At 34.3% G+C, this 11570-nt stretch overlaps 1 protein-coding gene across 1 annotated transcript; it reads right to left on the reverse strand.

The window, feature by feature from the left end:
- Nucleotides 1-5023: 5023 nt before the first annotated feature.
- On the reverse strand, nucleotides 5024-5668 carry LOC128984674 (uncharacterized). Its single transcript, XM_054404010.1, has one exon. It carries the CDS (start codon nucleotides 5666-5668, stop codon nucleotides 5024-5026), a length of 645 nt encoding a protein of 214 aa, XP_054259985.1.
- Nucleotides 5669-11570: the final 5902 nt, after the last annotated feature.

An 11570-nucleotide genomic window follows, 5' to 3' on the forward strand; every position in this document is an offset into this window, starting at 1 on the left:
CTGAATATCAAAAACTGTAAATACGGGTAGGAAAACATTACACATATTTTTACTTATCTAGACATTCATCCCGATAGATAGATTTTTAATTCTTTATACTTAAAATATCCTATATTTTCTCAAGTATATCCAGAATCGTTGAATTTATGATGTTAACAAGTATTTAAAATATACATTTACAATCGATATTTTGGTTTTCACTCACATAATGTTAATACCTACTAAAGCACAAAATACTTCCTTCAAAGTCACTTACATTTTTTATACCCTAGTGTCACTTACTCAGGTGACATCGGTGTAAGCGACATAAGAGAGGTCACTAACAATGTGATTTATACTGACTCTGAAGGTAAGTGGGAGGATGTTGTTATACCCTAGTGTCACTTACTCAGGTGACATCGGTGTAAGCGACATAAGAGAGGTCACTAACAATGTGATTTATACTGACTCTGAAGGTAAGTGGTAGGATGTTGTTATACCCTAGTGTCACTTACTCAGGTGACATCGGTGTAAGCGACATAAGAGAGGTCACTAACAATGTGATTTATACTGACTCTGAAGGTAAGTGGGAGGATGTTGTTATACCCTAGTGTCACTTACTCAGGTGACATCGGTGTAAGCGACATAAGAGAGGTCACTAACAATGTGATTTATACTGACTCTGAAGGTAAGTGGTAGGATGTTGTTATACCCTAGTGTCACTTACTCAGGTGACATCGGTGTAAGCGACATAAGAGAGGTCACTAACAATGTGATTTATACTGACTCTGAAGGTAAGTGGGAGGATGTTGTTATACCCTAGTGTCACTTACTCAGGTGACATCGGTGTAAGCGACATAAGAGAGGTCACTAACAATGTGATTTATACTGACTCTGAAGGTAAGTGGGAGGATGTTGTTATACCCCAGTGCCACTTACTCAGCTGACATCGGTGTAAGCGACATAAGAGAGGTCACTAACAATGTGATTTATACTGACTCTGAAGGTAAGTGGGAGGATGTTGTTATACCCTAGTGTCACTTACTCAGGTGACATCGGTGTAAGCGACATAAGAGAGGTCACTAACAATGTGATTTATACTGACTCTGAAGGTAAGTGGTAGGATGTTGTTATACCCTAGTGTCACTTACTCAGGTGACATCGGTGTAAGCGACATAAGAGAGGTCACTAACAATGTGATTTATACTGACTCTGAAGGTAAGTGGTAGGATGTTGTTATACCCTAGTGTCACTTACTCAGGTGACATCGGTGTAAGCGACATAAGAGAGGTCACTAACAATGTGATTTATACTGACTCTGAAGGTAAGTGGTAGGATGTAGTAGATTACTTCAGAGAGGCAGCTGTCCACGACAACGTCATAATGAATCAGGCTTCCTACAACCATTATACTTGTAAATGTTCGTGTAGTAATTTATTATTTGGATACCCTCATGGCTCAAAGACATATCTACAGATTTTAATATTACATCTCATATACTAAATAAACTTTCACAAAACATATGACAGCTAGCCTGACCATACTACTGGACCGAATTACACGCGGTTGGTACCAAATGAAAGATATTTCCCTGTAAAATGTGCAAAATCCCTTTAAAAATTAAATAGGCTCAAAAATAAGCACAAAAATAAATAAATAAATAAATTGAAGAAATTCCAATCACATGTTTTATTTACAGCGTGGGGTGAAAATAGAGAAGTTTGTGTTTATTTCCATTTAAATTTCACGTTTTGTTCTGTAAAGTTTATTTAATTTATCTTAACTTTCCCCTATTGTTAGTTAGCTTTATTTATTGGTAATTAAATTAGAAGTCATTTGGTTCTAGAACCACTTTAAGTAGGCATCGAACTAGCAATCTTCAGCTTTGAAGTCGAGCATTATAATCAGCTGGCTACCTAAACCAAAATATAATAAGGCTTGTGCCTTATATAAATATACTAACACAAAATAAGTTAATGAAAAGAAGAGATTATAACATTGAAACACTTTTGTATTAAGAAAAAAACTACAATAAAATCAAATGTAAAGTTTACAAACAGTCAGCTTATCATATGATAATTTTTAACGTTCAAAGTATAGTTGAGACAGTAATTAGCAGATTCAAATTAATGGCAAAGCCATGTAGCCACATACTCCCCTCCCAGTGTCAACGAGGAACATAACTATGCGGGGGATGAACACTACGACCTGATCTTGTAAAAATCAGTGTTTTTTAAGGTCAACATCTTCATTTCTTTCTTTGGTGGTCTTGTCTACTTGAGTTTCTCTAGATTGCATGTCATTTTTTCTTACGTTAATGGTCGTATCGCTCATAGCATCTTGAAGGAGGAATGCCGGTTTGAGTCGGTCAATAGAAATCGACGTAGGTCCTCGTGGAGTAAGAATAGTAAACCACTTGTCAGATCGTGAAACCACTTGGTAAGGGCCATCATAGACAGCTTGCAACGGTCTTCGGGATGAATCATGACGAACAAAAACATGGTTGGATGTTCTTAATTCTGGATGAACAAAGACCTTCAGAAGAATGGTATTTGGCTTCTATTGGTTTGAGATCATTCATTTTTCTTTTCAGATTGTACACTAAATCAGTAACATTTGTTGAGGTATCTTCTGTGGTTTGAAAAAGATCGCATGGCAGTCTGATAGACTGACCTAGTGTCATTTCTGCAGCAGTAACATTGTGTTCTGGAATAATATAAGATCTTAGTCCCAGTAGAACCATTGGTAACGTCTGTGTCCAGTTAGATGTGAGTTGAGCTGTTAATGCAGATTTCAGATGTCGGTGCCATCTCTCGATCTTTCCATTAGCTTCAGGGTGATACGCTGTAGTTTTAATGTGATGGATACCGAGATGTTTTGTTAATTCCTTAAATAAATTGCAGTCGAATTGTCTTCCTCTATCTGTAGTAATGTTTTGAGGAACTCCAAATCTAGCAATCCAGGTAGAAAGAAGTGCTTCTGCAACTGTTCCAGCAGTAATATCCTTGATAGGCGTTGCCTCGACCCATCGTGTAAAGCGGTCTATGATAGTTAACAAGTACGTAAATCCTTGAGAAGGTGGCAAGGGTCCAACTATGTCCACATTAATGTGAGAAAAACGTCCATTAATGTTGTTGTAAGCTCCAATCTCAGAAGTAGTATGTTTCCAAACCTTTGATTTCTGGCAAGCTACACATGCTTTGGCCCAAAGTCTGACATCTTTATTCATGGAAGGCCAAACAAAACGTTGTTTAATAAGGTCCAGAGATCCTTTGATTCCAGGATGTGCCAGGTTGTGAAGGGAGTCAAATAACTGCTTTCTGAACTGCTGAGGAATAAATGGTCGTAGCCTTCCAGTACTTGTGTCACAACACAGCTCTGAGCCATTAGGAAGTAGAATATTTTTGAATATCAAAGAAGTTGTGTTTGAGTACTTCAGGTTTTTAAGTTCAGCATCTTGAGATTGAGTTTCAGAAATTTGTTCAAATGATATAGATGAAGGTAGGTCAATAGCACTTATTCTTGACATGAAATCAGCAGGAATGTTTTGTTTTCCTGGAAGATACCTTATGTCGGTAGTGAACTGTCCAATGAAGTCTAGATGACGCAATTGCCTTGGACTAGATGTATCAGAGGGTTTATTGAAGGCAAAAGATAGAGGTTTGTGATCTGTATATATAACAAAACTTCGCCCTTCAAGGAGATAACGGAAGTGCTTCACAGATAGGTATGCAGCCAGGAGTTCCCTGTCATAGGTACTGTATTTTTTTTTAGTTGTTGTAAGGGATATAGAGAAAAACCCAAGAGGTTCAAAGTTTCCATTACAAATCTGGTGGAGTGATGCAGAATGATCAGTTCAGTATGTACAACACCAATACACTGTTGTACCACGACCCTCTCAAGGAAGAAGAGGTGGAGGCTGCTGCCTTGTTTGCCGCCGCTTGGGGAGCTGTGGACTCCAGCACAGAGAAACTACTGGCACAAGTCACCTTACCTGAGGAGAGTGAGGTGAACGTGATCCCCATGCAGGAGAAGCTAGAGGTTAGACTGGGAGAGATCAAGTCAGTACCAGGCTGGTCTAGTTATCCTCATGACAATAGGGCGATGACACCTCTTACACAGACCAACCCAGGACATGTCAAACTGGAACTTGAGGTGACGCTGACTCCCGAGGCTCAGCCCCCACAGATGACACATTGCCCAAGACCACAGCGGCGCCTGTCAATGTTATACCCTCCACTACATTTGTGTGTCTACCTTCCATCAACCCAGTGACATCTGCTCCGCCACATCAACCCCCCCCCCCCCACAAAGAGTGGTTAGTTCATCCGCTGTACCCTACCTAGCCTTGACTACCACAACAGCTGTACGAGCACTGCCCACGAAGCCTAAGGTTAAAATATGCACAAATTGTAAAAAAAATCAAAGACAAGTACAAAAGGAGGATTGACGAGAAACCTGCCTGTCAGGCCTGTTGGTCCTACTTAAGAAATAGAAAAATACCAAGGCCTGAAAAACTTTGGTAGACAACACACTAAGAGAGAATGAAAAAACATAACATAACTACTACTTCCTTCGACCTTACTTTCTTTTTTTATGTTCCTTACTTTCTTAGGTACTTCCTTCGAATCGTTACTTTATCTTTTTATGTATGTTGTTTCTTTTGTTTGATAATCTTCCAAATGGAGTCATTATTTTGATGTATTGTTTTTTCATCCTTTTTCAACATCCTTCCATTCCAAGTTTTTAATAATTAAAACAATTATTGGACATATTCTTAAAAAAAAAAAAAAAAAAAAAAAAAAAAAAACTACAATAAAATCAAATATAAAGTTTACAAACAGTCAGCTGATCATATGATAATTTTTAACATTCAAATTAATGGCAAAATATAATTGTCTATTACTTACAGCACATTTGTCTTTGTTTGTGAGAGGCAAAACAGATATGTCTGCTCCAGAATCCACGAGAAACTTACGACCACAGGGTAAGTTAGTTACAAATAAGCGACGAGATTGAAAGCCCCTGTCATCCTGAGCCGCATTTAGTGACGGGGCAGGAAGTTTTCCTGTTGTGCATTCTTTTTTGGTGTGAACAAACAAGGTTGAACACATTTTTTAGCATTTTCACCAAATTTGTTATGATACCAGCAAATTTCACCTTGATCATTTCTCTCTTTAGGATAGTAATTGTTGTTATGTTTGACTGGAAAGTTGCGTTTACTTAACTTAAGAAGTCCATCAATAGACTGAGTTAGTTCGCTGACTTGTTTTTCTAAGTTGGCAATCCGATCACTAGATTGTGCAACATCTCCTTGAGCACAAACGTAGTTGTCGACAGCTGATAGTTCAGCTATTTGGTCACCTAATTTAGCTAAGTCATCAAGAGAATTGGTTTGAGAAGCAGCTAGAGCAGTACGAATGTGACTAGGTAGACGTTGTAGAAAAATAACTTTCAAAAAACTGTCAGTTACCTGTGTGCCTGCTAAGGTTCTCATTTCACGAAGAAGAGTTGTCGGCTTCTTATCTCCGAGAAAAACTTCTATTGTCAGTTGTTTTACTTTGGCATTTTCTGAAATTTCGTATTCTGAGCAGAGCCTTTCTTTTAAGTCAGAGTAGGGAGTTTGAGACAAAGGTTTGGTAATAAAATCTGAAAGGTGACTTGCAACTTCATTGTCCAGTGAGCTCATTACATAATTGTATTTAGTTCTTTCCTTTGAAATTCCATGGAGAGAAAACTGACATTCAATTTGATGAAACCAAAGTGAAACATTTTTTGTCCAAAATGGTGGAATTTTCACTTGAATTGGTGAGATTTGTGAAGCCTCTGGTGTACTAGGAGTTGGAGTAGAATCTTGATTATTCATTATGGTCCAATTTAATTAATGACAATAAGAAGTACAGTAAGGGGTCACCAAATAAGGCTTGTGCCTAATATAAATATACTAACACAAAATAAGTTAATTAAAAGAAGAGATTATAACATTGAAACACTTTTGTATTAAGAAAAAAACTACAATAAAATCAAATATAAAGTTTACAAACAGTCAGCTGATCATATGATAATTTTTAACATTCAAAGTATAGTTGAGACAGTAATTAGCAGATTCAAATTAATGGCAAAGCCATGTAGCCACAATAATACATATTTTAAACATCTGTACAATGTATTCCATACATAAAATGCTAATAACAAATTATTTTATACAATCCAACACACTGTTGCTGAATGGATCCCTGAATTTTGTTTCATCAATATTTATGATGGGTCAGAATCAATTGACTCCATGTTAAGCGTACCATCTGTCCTATTGCATTTGTTAAAAAATGCATTATTTGTGTCGTTGAAGTATCCATTTTCTCAATGTATGGTGATTTTTAATTAAAGTATTCGGTTTTTTTAAATTTTACGTTTTGTTTTGTAAAGTTTATTTAATTTATCTTAACTTTCCCCTATTATTAGTTAGCTTTATTTATTGGTAATTAAATTAGAAGTCATTTGGTTCTAGAACCGCTTTAAGTAGGCATCGAACTAACAATCTTCAGCTTTGAAGTCGGGCATTATAATCAGCTGGCTACCTAAACCAAAATATAATACATATTTTACAACATCTGTACAATGTATTCTATACATAAAATGCTAATAACAAACTATTTTATACAATCCAACACACTGTTGCTGAATGGATTCCTGAATTTTGTTTCATCAATATTTATGATGGGTCAGAATCAATTGACTCCATGTTAAGCGTACCATCTGTCCTATTGCATTTGTTAAAAAATGCAATATTTGTGTCATTGAAGTATCCATTTTCTCAATGTATGATGATTTTTAATTAAAGTATTCGGTTTAGCAGTACCGTATGGTATAAATGTATTATTTAAAATATCTGTATTCAATGTTTCCACATGGTACATTCATTTATGTTTTCTTTACCTATTATATTATACAGTTGTTAGGCTAAATTAACGTCCAAAAATAAAATAAAATGCACAAGAAACTAGATAAATAATCAAATAAAACTAAATGAGAACACATATTTCATATAGTAAGAATAATTTTCTATCGAATAATTTGTATACTATTTGATTATGCCAATGTTTGTTTTAATTATTTAGAAGTAAATGTAAAAAAATCAAGTTCGATCAGGTTTCATATAAGAATAAATGTGTAATGTTGAGCTTTCATATTAAAATCCAGTTATAATATCGTAGAGATAATTGTGTAATAAACAATAATTCACAATTTTTAGATAGAGTAATTAAAAGCGATCATGCGAGTGAAAGAAGCACTTTGTTGAATAATTTGAACTTTTCGGACTAGAACTGGGTTATTTTCAAATGAATAAATATTGATTCCAGTTATCAAACAGAAGCAGTGATGTTGTTATCAGCTTCAATACACAATAGATTAAAGCCGCGTAAACAAAAGCCATTGACTGTTTAAAACACACTTTGTTAAGTAATTTAACTGTTTTGACAGAATCTGTGTAGGGTTAGCTTATACCTGGACATTCAAGAATATTAGTACTGAGTAGTATTGGATTGGTGTGCTCTACCGTAGTATAGCAAGAGTGGCAAGAAGAAGTAAAAAATCCAAAAAAGGTTCAGATTAAATTGGTTGTAAAGTCATTGTTAGTAAATTAAATATTTTTTTACAACTCAAAATTATGTTTGTACTTAAAAATAGGCAAGGTTACGCATTTTATTCAGTCGCGGATATTTATATTTGAAACGTTAAGCCAAGTAAATACGAGAGATATGATATATTATAAAAATTATAAATGGTTTATTTTGTAACATTTTGATACATCAAAAGTAAAAGTAATCCACAATACAATTAATGACTCCGCCACCGATTTCCTAGACTCTGAAGTAACTATTAGTATAACTCAGTAACGTCAGTTCAAACCAACTTTGCTACCTAGAATAGTCTTATTGTAGCAAAACTGCTGAACACTTATTTGCATTTAGTGGACAAATTGGTTCTCGTTATAAATACTGTATCAATAATTTACTAATAGAGGCTTGAAGAAATTTGGATAAAATGAAATGCACCCGAATAAAACTACACATGGTAGAAGGATACAGTAAAGGTATGATAACGAAAAAGCGCAATTAACAGAGTCGCCACTCAATGTACAATTTTTAACAACGAAATAATTTACTCCCAAAACAAAAGTTAAAGCAAAGAAAAAAACCTTTTTTATGCCAGTTTTTTTTTCTTCAAAAAAACACACTTGTTTGTAATTTTTTTTCAGTAGTATAATTTATTTTACTAAGCCTTTTCGTCGCAACCGCAGACTATGAGACAGAATTTTCACGTGCTTAATATTGGATCTTAGATTAAACTTCGAGGTAACTTTTACAAAAAAAAACCAGATCGAATCATACCACTATTTTGGACAAAGTTTTGTACTATGGAAAATATTTTACAGTTTGAAGGAAAACTGTTGTAATCGTTTGCTCTTATTTTTATGTTGAGACGGTTGGCCTGTTCCCTTAGCTCTTTAAGTGTAGTGTTTTCCTCAATTAGACCAAATTGTTTAGACACATTCAAGGTTTCTTCGTTTATTGGGGCCATGCCAGCTTTATAAGGGACCTAGCTGGTACAGTCGTTTTATGTTTTCGGAAACCTTGAAATTGTGCATGCTGGGCTCCTCCTTGGCTTTGAGTATAGCTATCTGGTCAGGTTAGGGAACTTGGCTATCGTCAGTTCTGTGGATATTTAACTAAGTATCGCAGCGTAAGGGGAGTGGTCACTCCAGGAGTTGTTAAAGGAGATAGCCTCTTCTGCAAGAGTCTGAATGCTAATCAAGGGGCTTTGAGATTCGATGATCCCCTAGATGAGCTGGAGGGATCACATCCTGTGGAACTCCCATGTCATCACTTTCCTTCCTCAGTCACAGATTTCCTTCCTTGTTGATGTGGTGGGTAGGTCCCCCGACACCTTCATCCCCACGAATAGGTTTATTTGGGTTCTTTTTATGGGACTTTGATATCAGCCCATGAATAACTAACAAGCTTGATCAAGCCGGTTAATCGTGCTCTTCCATCTGAATATTCATTATATAAAATTGCCTATCTTTAATAGAGTAAGAAGAAATTACCATCAGAAAATTTGTTTTACATTTATTTCTTAATAAAAGTTTAAAAGTATTTTAGAAAAAAAAATAATAATCTTTTTAATTTTTTAGAAGTAAACGTAAAAACCCAAGTTCGATCAGGTTTTTATAAGAATAAAAATGTTTTGCTTTCATTTTTAATCCAGTTATCATATCGTAGCGATAATTGTGGTACCAAAAATAATTTACAAGATTTTAGATATCGAAAAAAATAATTTTTATTCGTTATTCGTATGTGTATTAACAATAATTTACAAGATTTTAGATATGGAATAAATTATTCTTCATTCATTATTCGTATTTACATTAATATATTTAATAGAGTCAAATCTTATAACTAATGGCCTTAATCAAAATATGATATGATAGTTACAAATAAAACTGTTTTTATTTGCTGTAAAACACTAATACAAATTTTTATTTTACAGTCAATAGGTATTATATGAGTAAATAAAAGCCATCATCAATGTACAAGAATAATTTGAACTTTTCGGTCTAGAACTGGGTTATTGTCAAATGAATAAATATTGATTCCAGTTATCAAACAGAAGCAGTGATGTTGTTATCAGCTCCAATACACAATAGATTGAAGCCGCGTAAACAAAAGCCATTGACTGTTTAAAACACACTTTGTGAGTAATTGAATTGTTTTGACAGAATCTGTGTAGGGTTAGCATATTCCAGGACATTCAAGAATATTAGTACCTACTGAATAGTATTGGACATTGTGCTCTACCAAAATATAGCAAGAGTGGCAAATTAGAATAAATCATCCGGAAACGTATCAGATTAAATTAATTATCAAGTTTATATATTGTATTAAACATAACTTTTCTTTGGCCTCAACTTAAAATATATATTTTTAATTCAATGTTGTAGCCTCCGATATTGCTGAGTTAAAAGATATCAAGGTTACTGCTGAGTTAAAAGATATCAAGGTTACGTACCTTATTCAGTCCGGGAAATTCATTTTACTATGCAGAGATAAGAGCTATGGAATGTTATAAAATTACATTTAAATAGTTTATTCTGCAACATTTCGATACCACAAAAGTTAAAAGTAATCCAAAATATAATTAATGACTCCGCCACCGATTTCCTCAACTCTGAAGTAACTATTAGAATAACTCGGTTACGTCAGCTCAAACCAACTTTGCTGCTGAGAATATTCTTGATTGTAGCACAACTGCTGGCAACTTATTTGCATTTAGTGGACAAATTGGTTCTCGTTATCAATAAATTTGTTTTACAATTCAGTCCTTAAACAAATGTTTATAAAATTAACTGTATCCGAGTAAAAAGGTATACAAGTATATGAGAAAGATATAGGAAATTAGGTACAGACAGCGCAAGGTAATACAAAGTTGCCAGTCATTACAAATCCTTGGCCACAAAATTATTGGTTACGAAATAATAGTTGTGATGTCATATGAAACACTTGCAGATATTCAATATATGTTGAAATAGTGATAGGTAAATAAAAGCTTTTCCCAATTGTAGCCAATAATATTGATCAATTTACTGCCAAAACAACAAATGAAACAAAAAACAAATTAATTTGTATTGCCTTTTATTTCAGAAGAGTTTTTTTGTTTGCTGCGAATTACTGCCTGGATACAAAATGTCGTAATCATTTGGGTAGACTTGTTAAAATATCAATATAAGTAGAGCAACATACCTACAACACATGTTATGGCATGGATTTTGACTGATAAGTAGATGACTTAGACCGATACCCAACTGTTGCTCTTGAAACTTTCTTATCTTAAGTCTCTCACGTACTATGTATCTCTAAATGCAATTGAATGAAAATTTACAATTGTATTTTAATTTACCACATTGGTTGAACAGGATTTTAATGCTTTGTAAATATGTATGCAATTCCTCTTTTGTTGTCATTAAGTGCGCTTTTTTACGTTTGTGAAGTACATCTGTGTCTTACCGTAGGATTTTTAAAAGTTGTATTCTTTATGTATTATTTATTTAGCTAATTTCCTTTTTTGTTTAATATATGGTTTAGGAGGGTGTTCCTTAAAAATAACTTCTGGAAGGAGTGGCCGGTTTGTCATATAATGAACGTGATACGTTCGAGCTATTAACGTTATTGACGATTTCAGCAAAATCCATTTCTGCAAAATTTTATTTTGAATATGTTTAGCTAAACTGTATGGAGTTCAAAATATTCTACAGCATTATATTAAATAATAACTTTTTGATCAAAGTTAATTATTCGTGTATTATTATAGAAATTATATGGTTCGTTACAGAAAGAAAACTAATGAAAACACCGAGTAAAAATTGTAGTGACTTTTCTGTCCGTATTACCTACTTATCATCCCCTGCAGCTTCTATCAACAGGAATGAAGCTTCTCGTGTTAATGGATGTGGTCCAGCCTACATTACTGCAAACCCTTCCAGGATCCATTACACGAGATGATTTACATTGCATTACACAAGTTTGGACATT

Source organism: Macrosteles quadrilineatus, unplaced genomic scaffold (assembly GCF_028750875.1).
Source record: "Macrosteles quadrilineatus isolate MER2022 unplaced genomic scaffold, UCM_ALF_1.0 Scaffold_2__2_contigs__length_208266976, whole genome shotgun sequence".
NCBI classification, from domain to species: domain Eukaryota; kingdom Metazoa; phylum Arthropoda; class Insecta; order Hemiptera; family Cicadellidae; genus Macrosteles; species Macrosteles quadrilineatus.

Bases quoted from the DNA above. Each gene is read 5' to 3' on its own strand.
- LOC128984674 (XM_054404010.1), bottom strand. From the start codon at position 5,668: ATGAGCTCACTGGACAATGAAGTTGCAAGTCACCTTTCAGATTTTATT.